A 17,321-nucleotide genomic window follows, 5' to 3' on the forward strand; every position below is an offset into this window, starting at 1 on the left:
CCTGCCCCTCAAAAAGTGTTTGATTTTCTGGTAAATTACTGGGCATTAGTTGACTGTAGTGCTCAATGGGCAGGACTGTACAAGTGTAAGCATATCTGTCTCTACTAATAAGATGACATCATGAATAAATCAGCATGTTAATTAGTACAATACTGTAAGGCTGCTTGGTAGTACTGCTAAAGAAAGGAAGAAGGAATTTCCAAGCTTAATCAAAGCAGAATATCAAAGAAAATACACAAAGTTCCAAGTGTTTATCTATGTAGTCTTTGTAATACAAGCTGTTGGTGCTGTGCAATTCTGTAATCAGGAGTCATAACCTGACACTGCAGAACGGAAAGTTGTGGGGTACTATACTGGAAGAGCAAGGTCACAATCGCAGGCTATCCAGTTACTGTTACTCATCCTTAGTGATAAATGTCGCCATCTGAAAAATAAAGTTAAGTACATGAATAGGAGTATTATAGAGCACAACAATCAAATACATTTGAATATTCCCACATGCTGATTCTCTACTTTGAAAGATTATTTGGAGGAAGAAAGCACAGCGTCAGGAATTGTCCACCTTGAAAATAAACATCACCCTACTCACCTGTAAGAAATGGGAGGCATGCCTCCAGATAATCCTAAAAGGAAGTAAGTGGTGATTGAAAATGGAGCTAAAATAATAATCTTTATTGATTTCCATTGTGCCAAGCATTTATTTATTTATTTATTTATTTATTTATTTGTTTGTTTATTTATTTATTTATTTATTTATTATTTGATATCTGTTTACCAGAAAAGTCTGACTAGGTTAGAAAGTGCAAATTTTCAGCGGAGGCCTGGGGAGAAAAGCTCCACAATCACAATATTTCAAAAATCAAGTACAGATATTTTCAATCACAAACATATCATGTTACATTACAAAACAGCAAGCACAAATATATTAAATCATAAAGTATCATGTTATACTACAAAACAAAAAGTGAAAAAAAATGTTGTAATGAGAAAAACAAAGAATATGTTTCATAGAAGAGTGCAATGAAAAACAATAACATGAGTTGAAGAGAATATGTGAGGAAAAATTCAATAGTCATATTATTAGTTACATAGATTAGTATGTAGTAAAGGAAACTGGAGACAATTCTAATAAAATATTTAAAGAGATAACAGACATTACATGATTAGACACAGTGAGGTGAAACTGGGTGATGTCTTAATATGAGAGATGGTGTTCATATTGTTATAGAAGGAAGAAGGATGTAGAGGAGGAGATTATAAGAAGAGTGCAGGGCAGGTGTCTTCAGGTAGCTTAGGTGAGTAGGGAGGAAAGAGGTAGGGGAAAGCTCTGCAGAGATGAATTAAATAGGGTAAGATAGTAGGGAAAACAAAAAGGAGTGGAGTAGGAGGCTAGAGAGTGTTGTGAAGTGTGATCTAGGTTGAAGGGGATGAGTGAAGTACAGTGAGTAAGTTCAGCCAAGACTGGCAAAGGAGCAGGTTAAAGATTTTGTAAGGTACTCTTTAAATATGATTATTCCTCAAAATGGGTCTGAAAAGTATTATACATTTTGTGTTATACTTTTAATGGTATATTTATGAACTAATAACTTGCTTTTTTCTGCATTCTCATTTTTATTTCACAGTTAGATCTATATTTATTTCATATGCCCATAAACCCATTAAAGGGTGGTATAAAGGGAGAGTAGATGTGAGATTCGGGCAGGTTTGCTACTGTGCACCCAGTGGTACTACAAAGAAGTTACACCAATAACTGAGGATTACAGTCAATGAAAAATGAACAATGTTAGTTTCATCTATTTTTGTTCATAAAATGCATGATGATGTAAAACTCATTTTTCTAGTAAAATTGATGTAAAACTCATTCTTCTAATAAATGTTTTAATAACTGTCTCTGATTTTGTCCCTTTGCCCCATTAATTTTGGCTTTGAACCAGAATTCGTGAGCAAAGAACCTGAGACGTGTGTCTGTGGAGGACTGAGACGATCTTGATGAAATCCAGGTAAACCACATCCATTGGTATTCAGTTGTCAAGTTCTTCTGCAACCTATTAATAAAACTATGTCAGGTTTGTCTAACAGTTCCTTCTGGTCATAAAATCATGTTGGTCATAAACTTATGTTGTTACTGAGCTAGAGATTGCTGTCCACTAGGAAAGCAAACAGCCTTTTCCTTCGGATTTTCTCCATGGTTTTCCTTATTGTTGTTTTTAAGCTAACAGGCATGTACTGTAGCTGCCTGCATTTTTCCTACTCCTCCGCTCCATACAGGGGCGCCATATTTGCTGTTTTCCAGTCCTCAACCACTTTTGCTGTGGTCAGTCACCTCTTTTAAACCTCACTCCAGGATCTGCTAGCTCACTGCCCAGTTTCTTGACAACACTTGGAGGCAGCCCATATGGTATCTATACTTTATTTTCCTTTGGAAAAAACATTTGAGTTCTAACTTCCTCCCTCATTTTACAGATGTCTGATCACTGTTCTTTCAACTCTGCTCCACCTATCTCCTGGCATGGCACCTTCCTCTTGTTTTCCTTTATAAAGACAGAAGTGAAGTATTCATTCAGTACCTCTTCAATATGCCTTGAAAGTGGAATTTGGAGGGATTTGCTGTGAATGGGAAGCAAATGGTATATGTGTGTGAGTGTGTGTGAGTGTATGTGTGTGTGTGTGTGTGTGTGTGTGTGTGTGTGTGTGTGTGTGTGTGTGTGTGTGTGTGTGTGTGTGTGTGTGTGTGTGTGTAAATACTTGGTTCTTGCATCCCAGAGACGTTATGGGATAAAGAAAGGAACTGATTATAATAAACAGTCTCTTATGGACAGAGGTAACTTATAAATGCTTGGCTGTCAATGTCCTGTTCAGAAACAGGACATTGTTTATTTTATTTTATTTTTATTTATTTTACATTTGTTGACCGGGATAGTCCAACTGGATGCATGTTCATTTTCAGCGGAGGCCCGGGGAGAAAAGCTCCAAGGGTAAGCAGATACAGCATTACATAATACCAGCATTACATATTACAAACAGACTATTTACAGAGATTACATAAGTAAGCAAGTTAAACAAGTTCCACAGGTTACAGTTAATCCTGAGCACAAGTCAGGATTAAATTAAATTACACAGTAAACTGGTTAACAGATTTTTACACATTCTAGAGAGAGTTAGCTAGGCTTGATACATTGACATAGCCAGTTAAGTGACAAATGTTGTTTGAGTCTAGTTTTAAATTGACCTAAGGTGGAAAGTAAGGTAATATCAGCTGGAAGAGAGTTCCAGGATCTACTTACAGAGTTTGCAAAGAGAGAATCACCGGCTGTGTTATTAATTTTGCTAGTCTGAATTAGTAGTTTGTTAGAGGATCGAAGCGGTCTAGGATTGTTATACGGGGTGATAATATTTTTAAATGCAAGAGTATTGTCCGGATTATAGAGGATTTTATAGGCCACAATCAGTTGATTATACTGGATTAGGCTGGGTAGTTCAAGCCAACCAAGCTGATTTAGATTGATGCAATGATGTGTCCTAAAAGGCAGCCCAGTGGCAAACCTGGCAATGTGGTTGTAGCAAATTGAGAGTTTGTTAAGGACAGTCTTGTTCAAATTCGAAAGTAGAGGGGATGCATACAGAAGGGTTGAAAGAAGGTGAGAGCGAGCTATGGCAATTTTAGCTGGAGGGGTTAGGAAGGCTTTTATTCTGTAAAGTGACCCTAGTTTTTTTATTGATGGTTTTGATAGTTTGGTTAACAAGTAGGTCAAATTTTAGATTATTGTCTATGATGACACCTAATAGTTTTGTAGATGGGTCAGGGGAGATTATTGTGCCATCATTTGATTTTATGGTAAAGGTGAAAGCGGCAGACCTATGTGTTGGTGAAAATAACAGCATTTTAGTTTTTTTGGGATTTACGATCAGACGATGTTCAGAAAGCCAGTTTTCTATTGTATTAAAGGTGGTCTGGGTAGCTGACCATAACTCTACTGGAGATGTGGCTGAGCAAATCAGAGTAGAGTCATCAGCATATTGGATACAGCTGACTTTTGGGATGACAGTATAAAGGTCGTTAATGAAGATGGAGAACAGCAAGGGCCCTAGTATAGAGCCTTGTGGTACTCCGAGGGTGTTAGGTAGAAGGTTAGAGAGTTTGTTCTGCCAGAGGACAGCCTGCTGTCGACCATTCAGGTAGGATTGAAACCATTGGAGGGCTCCAGTATCTAGACAGAATGTTTGCAGGGTGTGGATTAAAAGTTGGTGATCAACCATATCGAATGCCTTGGAAAGATCCAAAAAGAGGGCTGAGGATATATAATTATTGTTGCGATTATGGTTTATGGTGTTAGTAAAGGCTAGGAGGGCTGAAGCAGTGCTGTGATGAGGATGGAAGCCATGCTGAGTGTCTGCCATAAGGCGATTTTGGATTAGGCGGTGCATGAGCTGTCTATGAATACATTTTTCCATAATCTTTGCAAGTGGAGAGAATATAGCTATTGGCCTATAACTGGAGAATTCAGTAGAGCTGCCTCCTTTGTGAAGTGGGATTACATAGGATATTTTCCAGATGGTGGGAATTTTAGCTTCTACTATGGTTTGATTGATTAGTATTGAGACGGGGTAAGCAATAGCATCAGCTGATTTTTGTAGGTTCTCGGCAGGGAGTTGATCAGCAGAAAGTGTAGTGGGTTTTAATTTTTTGATCAAGGTACGTATAAGTGAAGTGGCGACTGGTTGGAAGCTGAACGCAAGTAGGTTTCTAGGGGTGCTACTTTCAGGACCAGGGGAGCTAGGAGGTAGTTGGCTAGCTAGGGCTTGAATTGTCTCAGTAAAGAATTGATTAAAACTATCAGAAACATCTTCAGGGGTTTTATCAATAGTAGTAGCAGGGATTGGGGTTGAAGTTTGTCCAGGATGTAGTAGATTATTTAAACCTGCCCAAAACTTCTGAGGGTTATTTTGATTTACTGTCTGTAAATTACAGTAGTACTGTTTTTTGTCTTGTAAAATTGATTTTTTGGTTTCGTTCCTGGATTGCCTGTATTTAATGTGATCTTGAGGGTCTTTAGAAGAACACCATAAAGCCCATGCTTTGTTTCTAAGGGTAATTTTGAGTTTAGACTCTATAGAAAGTCATGGTACAGTTTTTGCTTTGGTTCTCTTTGAACGAACAGGTGCATGCAAATCAAGGATCTCAAGGAATTTGTTGTTAAAGTATGCTACTGCTTCCTCTAAGGGGAGGTGTTTTAGAATATACCAATTACATGAGTTTAGTTCTTGTTGGAATTTGGCAGGGTCAAAGTTTTTATTGTTTCTAACCTTTCTGAGTAAGGGTTGTTGGGAATTAATGGTTTTGTGCTTAATTACATATGTGAGAAGGTGATCGCTTAGGCCATTAAGGAGGGTACCAGAGGTGTACAGTTGGGGGTGACTGTTTATGAGTACCCAGTCAAGTATGCTTTCTTTTTGGTTGGGTTTACCTATCCTGGTAAGGGTGGATATGATTTGTGTAAATGCATGCAGGTTAATATGAGTGGTTGGGGATTCTAAGGAACAGGTGCCCCAGTCTATGTTAAAGTCTCCAAGTAGTAGGGTTTCTTGGGGGTAGTGACATGATAGCCAGTGCAGTATATCTTCAAATGTAGATATATTGTTACCTGGGGGAATGTACATACAAATGATATTAATGCATTTATTTTTATTAAGTTGCAATTTGGTGGCAAGAATCTCTGAGTTATTAATCTGAGGAGGTTGTATTACATCTATGGTGACATTCAACTCAGATTTATAGAGTACGGCTACCCCACCCCCCCCTTGTTATTCTTTCAGGAGAACTTAGCTATGTTTAGAAAGGCCTCCCTGCATTGCTACCTAGGAACAATCTATGAATCGAAAAGGAGAAGTACTTCTGCCACACTATCAAATGTAATCTACACAAAACAGATGGGTAATTGCAAATTTACACTTGTCCCTCATAGATAGAAGCAACATGTAAATATTCCACTCATCACTGGGTTATTTGCACTTAAAATATAAGGACTAAAGACTTCATGGAAATGTACGGATAGGCTTCTTAAGATCCTCACAAATCAATAGCTTAGTAAGGACCTATGAAACTAAGAAACAGGAGAATCATCTTATAGATTCATAGGTAAGTACTAGACTAGATGCCCTTATGGCCACTTTAAGCCTAGCCAGTCTCCATTTCTGTGCTGAAATAACCTATCCCATTTGGTTATAGATTGGCCTTACCCATTCCATGGTCACTAATTATATACTACCCCTAATGAGAATAACTGGGATTATACCATAGATAAAACGGGGGTTACCCATGTATGGGATAAAGTATTTAGGAGCTGCCTCTGTCCATTAGTAGTACAGGGGACAGTTCTGGGGTAAATGTTATGTTTTCTATCCACAGTGCTATGTTGTGCTTGAATATGGGCAGGGATGAACTTTGTTTTATGTGAATGGGATGTCTGTTCCACAACAATGGTATCCTCTGTGAGATAGGGTCTATATCATATATTCGAAATTCCAAAATGTTGAACACCATATGTTCAAACTTGGAATTTCGAATATTGAAAACATTGAATGCTCAGAATAGCGAATTTTTTCCCAGGGAAAAAATTCACTGTTCCAAGAAACATACACACAACACAAGCACACCAAAATAAATAAACCACACACATACAGTTAACAAAACCCAACCCCACACTAAACCACACATACATTACTAACTATCCACTTATCTTAACCCGCACCCTAACCCTAAGGTCTGTAACTATCGCACACATACCCTACGAATCTATACACAAACTAATTAATACACACATACAGTTAACAAAACACAACCCTACACTACACCATACATACATTTCTAACTGTCTACTTACCTTAACCCGCACCCTAACCCTAAGGTCCGTAACTCTCGCACCACAGTGGAGAAAATAGCGAAGCCACGAAATGGCCCACCGAAATCTTGCCCTAGGTAAGATTTCAATGTTCCGGGGCTTCGCTATTTTCACCATTCAATATTTTGGGTTCGATGTTTTCACGTTCTGTGTTTTACCTCTTCAGAATTTTGATATAGACCCGTGAGATATACCTGTCCCTCCAAACTATTCTGTTGATGTTGCAGAAGAGGTTTAGATCGTTATACTGTATGTCTGATGTGCAATAAATTCTTCAGTAAACAGTCAGAGGATACCCAGGAACATAACTAAAAATGCCTTTGATTGTCTTTGGTCTGAGTAAGTATTTTAGCCTCAAACTTGGCTTTAGTGGATTTTATTAAGCTCCTAAGTAGTTTGTTTGTATCCACGACAATGGCTCTAACATTCTGGGAATTTTTTCTCCTTACTTTTGGTCAAAATTATTTTCCTTTTATTATAAAGCTTGTTGATACTGTGGTTCCATATATGAGCCATGTTCTTTAGGTACAATCCTTGGTTTCCTTGTTTTGTTGACTGTTTACAGTGTTTTATTATATGACTGTTAAACTTGATAGGATGAAGTCTATGAGTTTATCGTTAATATTTTAACTACAAATACATTTTTAAATGAGCTTGTTTTTTTTTTTTTTTTTTTGTTGGCATGTGTTGTGAAATGCACTTTGTTGAGCTACAGCAGTTTATCTAGTATGTAGTGCAGATGAGAAAGGCTATGAGCTGCTAATGAACTGGTTCCTATCATGCAGGATTTAAATCCCTCATCCTTCATTTGCTTACTGTAAGATTCTGACAAGGTCACCTCACCAGTCAGTGCTCCTAGACTACTCTTGCAAAGGGACACTTGGGTCCAGCAGGCTGTGCCTACAAAAAAAAAATTAAAAAGTATTCATGGGTAAAATACTAACACCAAACTCATAGACTTCATTATATCCAGTTTATTCAAAGCCAAATAATAAACACAATGCCAAGAATCAACAAAATGAGGAAGTGAAAGATCATACCCAAAGAACATGGCCCATATGATGATGTTCCTGTTTATTACAATTAATTCGTTCCATTACACAATAATTACTGTGGGTTGCATGAACCATGTATTTACCCACACACACGCACACACACACACACACACACACACACACACACACACACACACACACACACACACACACACACATACACACAAAACCATCAATTACAGCCAGTTACATGAACATACACCTCAAATATCTGCTTGAGATCATGTGAATAAATACATTCATAAATAATGAGTGAGAATTGCTGCCAAATCCATACAGTGGAATACACTGCAACCCCTCACCCCACCCCTCCCCACCCTCAAAACTTCTTAGCTCTGGTGAGAGACAAAGACCCAAAAATAAGGAACATATTTTAAATATGTCTCTTATGTATTTAGAAAGTTGTTAGAATAAAAAGTTTGCATTAGCAAGAATTGTCTGAAGGATACAAAGCATGAAACTCATGCCTGTCATTATTTAATTCCTTCAGTCCACACCAAATTGCCAGAAAGCCACAACTTTTACAAGGAATGGCCAAATACCTCTAAACTTCTTTGCTCAAGGGTTCTGAACAAAGCCAAAATTAATGAGGAGACAAAGACAAAATTTTAGATACCATTTTCTTTTCTCTTTTAACTAACTAGTCTCTCTTCTCAAGGATGACCCATGAGCACTGTCTGAGTAATATACTCAAAGGCACAGAGATGGCCCCCCTGTTGTAGAAAGAAGTAGCAGCCCACAAAAATCACAAAAATTGATAGGCCAGAAAAAAGCCATAAAGATATTAGAGTGGAATATTTAGGATAAAAAATAAATTATGCATTGTTACTATTATGCAAGAAGCGCATAATTTCCATACAGGAGATGCACAAAAGTATTAAGAGAGAAATTAGAAGAAATAAGTACTTGCACAAGAAAAAAAACTGTCAGAAGCTTCAAATAAAAATGTGTGCTCATTAATACAACACATGTATGAAAAATATTACAGTATATAGACCAAGAAACATTGAGCTGTTTGGAAAAAAGAAGTTACTGAGGAAGTGTGAAAATATAAAGAACAAAATCTAGAAAATTTTGAAAGGTATAAAAAGAAATATGAACATGGGAAAAAAAGAGAGATCTGATATGGTGCAATATGTATGCAAAAGAAAAAAAGCTAAATTAATAAATACAAAAAATCCCTAAAGATATTCAAAGAAAAATACAGGCAAAGGCATCCATATATGACAAATTTCATAATGCAAACAATAAGATTACAAAGAGGAAATGTAGAACAGAAGATTAGTAAAGTAGAAGTTAAAAAAAAGAAGCTGAAGTTATGAAATACCTGGGGACTGAAGGACTTAGTATAAAAAGTCTAATACAGGTTATATCACAGCATGATGGAACAATGAGTCCCCCAAGTAAGGAGAAACAGGAGGGGCAGAAGACATCTGAAGAAGAAATATGGTCACGGGAAAGAAAAAGAGATTTAATATGGTGCAATATTTATGCTAGGGAGAAAGCAAAACTAATCAATACAAAAAGAGCAGCACCAAAGATATTTGAAGAGAAATAAAGACAAAGGCATCTGGATATGGAAAATTTTACAATACAAAAAAAAAAAAGAAAACAAAGAGGAAAAGTAGAAAAGAGGATTAGTAATGGAGAAGTTAAAGAAACAGAAAGTGAGGTTATGTATTACCTGCCAAGTGAAGGATTTCATGTAGAAAATCTAACTGATAACACCACAGCAGGACAGAGCAATGGATCCCCAAATTAAAGAGAAACCTGTGGAGCAGGAAATATCCAATCAGTTGCCATATGAAGATACTTTGGAGGCTTCCATAGGAAACTAGTACAAACATCCAGTTGGAGTTGTACAGCAAGGGAAGGAACAGGAAACTATGGCAACTCTGACACAGTCAGTGTTGTGGAGTGATAGGCCAGTGAGCTCTCATATGAAAGAGCAATGATGACACAGGATGAAACTGAAGAGAATGTGGCACAGGAAGATACTCTGGAACTTTCTGTAGAATGCCCACAGGAAATGCAGAACAAAGAATGTGTCCTCAGTTTAGAAGAAAATGATTTATGAGACGAGTTACTTGATTTAATAGAGATGGGCAGACATATTAAGATCAATGAAAGAAACAGTCTACAGAAAGTCAATAAGACCTAAAAAGTTAGAAGTTTGATAAAACAAATGAAAACTGTAATTAGTGCTATTCTTAGAGATTCATTTGATATAACAGAAGTAAATAGGATATATTACTGTGCAGCTAAATTACTAACAGATAAAGCCTTATTTTTATTTATTTATTTTATTTACATTTATTTACCGGGAAATTCCGACTGGACACAGGTCCTTTTTCAGCGGATGCCCAGGGAAAAAAGCTCCACATCATGTACATGATAAATAGAGATACAAAGTTGCAGCAAAAGTAAACAACATTACAGGTTGTTGGCTTTAATACAATAACAAGATATTGTTTATCAACAGTATATACAGAAAATGTTGCAAGTTAAGATAGTTTCTTGTTTATAATATTAGTAACAAAGTTGTTAGACAAGATGTTAAAGTATGTAAAGACAACTAACTATTTCTGACTGTGGTTAGTAATGGCGGTAGTATAGTTGGGTTAAGAGTCTAGGTGGGGTGAGGGCAAGGGGGCGGGCTTGTCTGGATTAGAACAAGGACAAAGCCAGTGCAAATTTAAATGGAATTTGAGCACAGTCTTGAAAAGGCTGCTGGAAGGTATAGTAGTTATAGAGGGTGGAAGATTGTTCCAAAGTTTAGATATGGTACATGAAGATATGGCTTCTCCTGCTGAGTTTTTGGGTTTGATAACAGTGAGTTGATTTTTTGTTGCTTGATCTTAGGGGCCTAGTGGGGTTATAGGGTTGGAGAAGGGTTTGAAGGGCCTTACCAAAAAACATAGGGCAGTAAGGGAAAGGAAGGGGAGAAATCAAATGTTATTATGGAAGTATCAAATAAAGAAAACTATAAAGCAATTAAGACAAGAGGTGTCACTTTTACAAGAGTATAGACGAGGGAACAGATCAACAAAAATGCTCAGAATGATAGATGTGATAAAAGCAATGAGCACTATCAGAATAGATCAAGATCTATCATGCGCTATTGCAAATAACAAACTAAAAATAGTCCAGGCTGAAAAATCTAGAAGATCCACAGATAAATATTGAGGAAAAGTACAAAATAAGCAATTTATTGGTCATACAAAAAAGTTTTATAGAGAACTGGGAAACAAGGCAAAATGAATTGAAACACCACCAAAAAAGAAGAAATAGATACATTTTAGAGAAATATATATGAAGATCCATTGGAACATAACAAAAATGCTAAATGGATAGAAAAACTAAAAGAAAGAATACAAAGTTCAAATGTACAGGATATGAAATGGAATGAAGTAAAGGCCTGATAGATTGAAACAAAGTTAAGAAAAGCTCCTAACTGGAAAAGCCCAGGCCCAGATGCAGTACCTAACTTCTAACTAAACATCTTTGCATGAAGATTTAGCCATGAGTAAGATCTATTTGTATGTGCACCCCAGACACCAACCTGGTTAACAACAGGAAAAACAATGATCTTATTTAAATGCAAACCTGCAAGCTATCCTAAAAACTATAGACCAATAAATTGCCTTCTGACAACCTATAAACTATACACTGGAATTGATGCCTACAGTGTTTACAGTCATTTAATACAAAACTCAATCACGGCAATAGAACAAAACGGTAATAAAAGAAAGTCATATGGAATAAAGGATCATTTGTTGTTAAATAAAGTCATAATGGAGAACTGTAAAAAGGGGAAGAATCTAAGTATAGCATGGAAGATCTAATTTAGATAACCAAAAGCCCATAAAGCCGAACTCTATTTTGCTGAGTCGAAAATAATGAAACTGAAAATGCCAAACCACGTAGTTTTTCCGAGGGGAAGTAAACACTTGACAAAACTGCACTACAGCACACCATACTATCTGAAACCCACCTAGGCGGCGCCTGTGCTCCCACACCACCTAACTATATATACCAACACCAGGATCACACTACAGTGGGGAAAAGGGCATATTTTCCCACATTGGGCAAGTATTTACTTGCCCTGGGAAAAAATACACGGTTTGGCATTTTCAGTTTTGTTATTTTTGTCTTGGCAAAATGACGGTCAGCTTTATGGGATTTCAGTCATCTAAAGTAGAGTCGGCATGGATAGACTACAAAAAAGCAATTGACAGTATCCCACATTCATGGATAAAAGCGTGCTTAAAAGTGTATAGGATGCACCCTACTCTGATCAATTACATTACAGTGTCCATGAGACAGTGGCAAACCATTTTGTAGTTAAGCCACAATAAAATGCAAATTATTATTCCAGGGTAAAAATCCAAGGGGGGGGGGATATTCCAGTGTGACTCTTTGTCACCATTGCTCTTTTTTGTTGCCCTTAACCCATTAAACTGTCTACTTAACAGATTAGGATATGACTACATTTTGGCTCCCAACAAACAACAAAGTGTAAAGACTTCTCATCTTCTTTTAGTGACAATTTAAAACTGTATAGTTCATCAGATGAGGAACTGAAAGCACAACTGCAAGTGGTCATAACTTTTTCTGATGATATAAGAATGTCATATGGTCTTGATAAATGCGCAAAAGCAACCTTTAAGGCAGGAAAGCTGCAGCACCAAGAAAACATCAGTTTGGGACAGGAATGTGATATAAAAGAACTTGAGCAAGAGGAAGTGTATAAATATTTGAGATTTAGGTTCATAGGTAGGTACTAGGCTATCGGTCCTGGGGCCTATATATGCCTAGCCAAAAAGGTTCCCTGGCTTTCGCCACCCAAGAAAATTATTTTCCTGTGCCCCTGTCAAGCAGTGCCGCAGAAGTGATCCCTGGGGTGAATTTTCTATTTCCCATCCAGCTGTCAAGATTTTTCTTAACGAGGGCCATTGAGGAGCTTTGCTTGACATGAATGGGTAGTTTGTTCTAGAGTATGGGAAGTCTCTGAGACAGGAATCTATTCCTCCAGCATGTTCTGTTTATTGTGGTGACAAGGTTTATGTCCCTGGAGCATGTGGTAGAGAGAGATTAGGATTTCTTTAAATGTAGCATGTCCAACAGCTCTGGGTTCGACATAGCCTTGTATGTTAGGCAGAGATCGCCTCTGAGTGGGCAATATGCGATGGAGTAGAGCTGGAGTTTTTTGAGACGGTCTGCGTATGACATCTGTTTGAGACCGGTAATCCTCTTAGTGAGGTATTTCTGTGGCCTTTCCAGTTGTTGTAGGTATCTTGTGAGATACATGGCAAATGGGGCATTGTACTCTATAATGGCTCTGATGAGGGATGAGTAGAAAGGAACAATTACCTCTTTTTTCTAGAGGAGAACACTTTTGTGATGAGGTGTGCCACGTAGAAGGATTTCCTGACTACTGTGGCGATGTGGTTATCAAAGGAGAGACTACTGTCCACCTGTGTCCCGAGGGCTCTTATCACACTTTCAGTGTTTAGTGAGTTACCATGGGTACTGAGTTTTTCCCAAAGGGAATGACAATGCACTTCTTTGCACTGAGCTTGAGGCCATGACTTTGACACTAAGCATCTGTCTCTGTGAGACCCTTTTGTAGAATGTCTACATCATTAGGTGATTCTATTATGGCTCCCAGTTTGCAGTCATCTGCGAACTTTGTTAGCCAAAGACCTTCTGTGCTGGCCTGCACTTCAGAAAAGTAGATGCCGAATAGGAGAGGACACAGGCCCGAACCCTGTGGTACTCCACTCATCACTAGTCTGAAGTCGAACTTGGAGTCGGCTACTTTTACTGTGCGGGTTCTGTCAGTGAGGCAGTTGGCCACCCATCTTGTGACATAGGGATTTATGCCCAGTTTAGTGAGTTTATCTATAATTTCAGAGTAGGGAATGGTATCAAAAGCCTTGGCGAGGTCAAGATAGGCTGTGTGCACTACCTTGCCCTCGTCTACGGTTCTAGTGACTGCTTCAAAGAAGTCAATCTGGTTTAGTATACATGATTTGCCTTTTACAAACCCAAACTTAGTGGGGTCCAGGGCTTGGAGGTTACCTATGTCTTTGTTTGCAAGCTCCAAGATGATATGTTCCATGGCCTTGCAGACCAGGCTCATCAGGCTAATGGGGCAGTAGTTTCCGGGGTCCGTGGTGGCACCCCCTTTGTGAAGTGGGACAATCATCACTGTGCCTCATTCAGTAGGCACATAGCCTGAGGTGAGGCTATGACTGAATATGGTACTTATGTGGGGTGCCAGTTCATTCTGTAGTTCATGCAGTACGCAGCCTGGGATGTTGTCTGGTCCCATGGATGCTGTGTTCTTGGCTTTGGAGAGTGTGGTCTTTACTTGTTCATCTGTGATTACAGGGGCTTTGCATTCTTCTGGTATTAAGATGGGCCCCTTAGAGGGTGAGAGGGGGGTAAAGTTAGCACTGAACCTATCTGCCAGGATGTTGGCAATATCGGTTGGTTCTGTATATTTAGTGCCATTGTGCTGTAGCTCAGAGCAGATCTGAGTGCTGTAGCTCAGAGCAGATTTGATGAAAATTAAAACAATAAAACATGAACAAATGTGAAAAAAACTTAGTAAGGAATATTTTAGAAGACTTAAATTAATACTGAAAACATTGTTGACATCTATGAACATAGTCCAAGCTATAAACCAATTTGCTCTTCCTGTCCTAATGTACAGTTTTTGCGTGACTGACTAGCCCCAAAAGGTGTTATTTAGTTTGGACAGGAAAACAAGAAGGATGCTTCATGCTCATCAAATGATTTATAAAAATCAGTGTATGCCAAGACTATATATATCCCCTATTCTGAAGTAGGTATGGGCCTCCTCAAAAATGATTACATGTGTAGATCTGCAACTATATGACTGCATACATATCTGCTGATGTCACAACACCCAAATGTAGTGAAAGTTTTAAACCATGAGGAGAATAAGTCTAAGATGACTTCCCTACTTAGTTTAGCAGAAGCGTATCAACGTCAAGTGGGAATGGAAATCAAACCAGAAGTAGATAAAACTCAGCAGCAATTGAATATGCCATAAAATAAAAGAAAAAAGATAAGGTGAAGGATCAGTTGAGAAGGTAAGAAATGTGGAAAATGCATAAATATAGTTGCAAGTATTGAAAACTCTTGAAACAATCTCATGTTGATCAGGATCAAATGCAGGAATAGTTAAGGAGAGGTGAATTTAAACCAAAAGATGAAAGTTTAATATTGGTTGCCCAAGAAAGTGGACTACGTATATATTAATTTACAAAGTCCACTGAACATGTGGGAGAAACAGACAAATATTGGTTTTGTAAAACCGAACTGGAAACAGTAGCACATCTTGTTGCTGGGTGTGACATGCTAATGGCAGAAGGACTGTATACTGAAAGGTATAATAATGTGGCAAGACTGTTGCATTGGGGATTGTGCAAACATTATAATATTAATGTAGCTGAAAAACACTGGAAACACAGGCCACAAAGAATTATAGAAAATGATGAAGTTTATATTACATGGGATCACCCATTGAAAGCAATTAAAAAAATAGATGTGGGAAAATCTGACATAGTAGTCCATGAAAAGATGACAAAAGTAGCACGGATCATTGAAATTGCTACACCCAGTGACTACAGTGTCTCACATACAGAGAGACACAAAGTCATAAAATACCAGTATTTGCAGGCAGAAACAACAGCAATGTGGAAGAAGGATAACTAGACAGTTCCAATAGTAGGGGAGGAAAGGGTCTTATCAAAAAGAATTTACAATCATATTTAGATATGTTACTAATACATGTAACTCCAAATTAATTGCAGAAGGAGTCATTACTGGGCACATTGCGGGTGCTGCGAAGAGCACTTCTGGCTACCATCAAAGATTAAAACAATACTAATTTCACAAACTTTAATCATACTTTGACTTAGGAATGGGATCCATTCCTGTCATGGTATTAGAAACCCAAAAGACTTGGAGAAATTAAAAAAAATAGGCAAATGAAGCTGAAAAGATTCAAACCATGTACTTTTAACTTCATAAAGTAGATTGTTAATAGCTCAAAGCCTTAAGAGCCAGACATCTCTAATTCACTTGAAATTCATTTTTGTACAACAGCTATTAAACTCTAATGGCTAGCACTACTGACTGACTGTCATTCTTTGTGATTTATTAGAAACTGACAGTGTGAAGGAAGGTCTTACAGTCAGTACAGTATATTAAGCTCTTAATGAGTTGCTTTCTGTAGTCAAGGGTACATGGTTAGATTCTCTCTAGCTTCATATGCTTACTATGTGACTTTGAGCAAGTCACTTAAATAGACAGTGTTCCTCAGACTTGGTGAATAAAAAATATTCTTAATTTCTAGGCATTCGACACTGTATCCCACACACTCCTTTTTAATCACCTTTCTAACCTCAATCTCTCCCTAGATTCCCTTTCTTGGTTCAAAAGTTATCTCTCAGATAGCTCCCAAGCTGTGACATGGCAAACAGGTACCTCTACCTTCCTTCCTACCCCTACCGGAGTTCCACAGGGTTCTATTCTCGGACCAATGCTCTTTAATGTCTTCATCAATGATTTTCACTCTGCAATTCCAAACTCTCAAATAGTGCAATATGCAGATGACTCCACTTTAGTCTGCTCAGCCTCTAGCCTTCCCGAGCTGCAGGCCAAGACCCAACTGGCCTTCACAACTACAGAGAATTGGATGCTTCAAAACCATCTCTCTCTTAATGCCAATAAATCCCATATCATTCTTTTCTCCCCTTCAAAAGCCCTCCCACTTGATAAGCCCTCTTTCAAGATCACCAGCCTCACCCACTCCTCAATAGAAGTTGTTACTTGTGCCAAACTACTTGGTGTTACCGTTGATGAACACCTGAAATTTAATACTCATATTCAACTAAACATAAAAAAAAAACATCAGAAGCTCAGTATGCTTTATAAAAACGCTCCCTTTCTATCATTAGCTACAAGACAAACCCTCACCTCCACCTTCCTTCTACCTTCTCTATTGTATGGTGCTCCTCTTCTAACCAACCTCACAGCTTCTATCTCCTCAAAACTAGAAAGTTGCTACAACAAAATCGCCAAATTCGCTACTAACTCTACTCATTCTACACACCATTGCATCTCCCTCCATAGTCTTCAATGGCTAGAACTCCCTAATCATCTTGACTACCTCCAACTTACAACTGCCCACAAACTAATTTTTAAACCCACTGCTTGCCCTGCACTATCTAATATCTTGCCTTTCTACACTCCTCTCAGGCCCCTAAGATCAGCCCACCAAAATCTTCTTTCAGTGCACAAACCTAAACGACCCCCTGGCCACCTACTA

The 17,321-nt window shown here is 38.0% G+C and overlaps 1 protein-coding gene across 1 annotated transcript in view; it reads right to left on the reverse strand.

Annotated features, from left to right (window-relative positions):
- Positions 1-333: 333 nt before the first annotated feature.
- DCTD (dCMP deaminase) overlaps positions 334-17,321 on the reverse strand; it is a 1,602,421-nt gene continuing 1,585,433 nt past the window's right edge. The window contains exon 6 of the mRNA XM_044062542.1: positions 334-424. Coding sequence (XP_043918477.1) covers positions 349-424 — 76 coding nt within the window. The 3' untranslated portion in view covers positions 334-348. The remainder of the gene's footprint in view (positions 425-17,321) is intronic.

Source organism: Protopterus annectens, chromosome 2.part1 (genome assembly GCF_019279795.1).
Source record: "Protopterus annectens isolate FY-2018-M chromosome 2.part1, PAN1.0, whole genome shotgun sequence".
NCBI classification, from domain to species: domain Eukaryota; kingdom Metazoa; phylum Chordata; order Ceratodontiformes; family Protopteridae; genus Protopterus; species Protopterus annectens.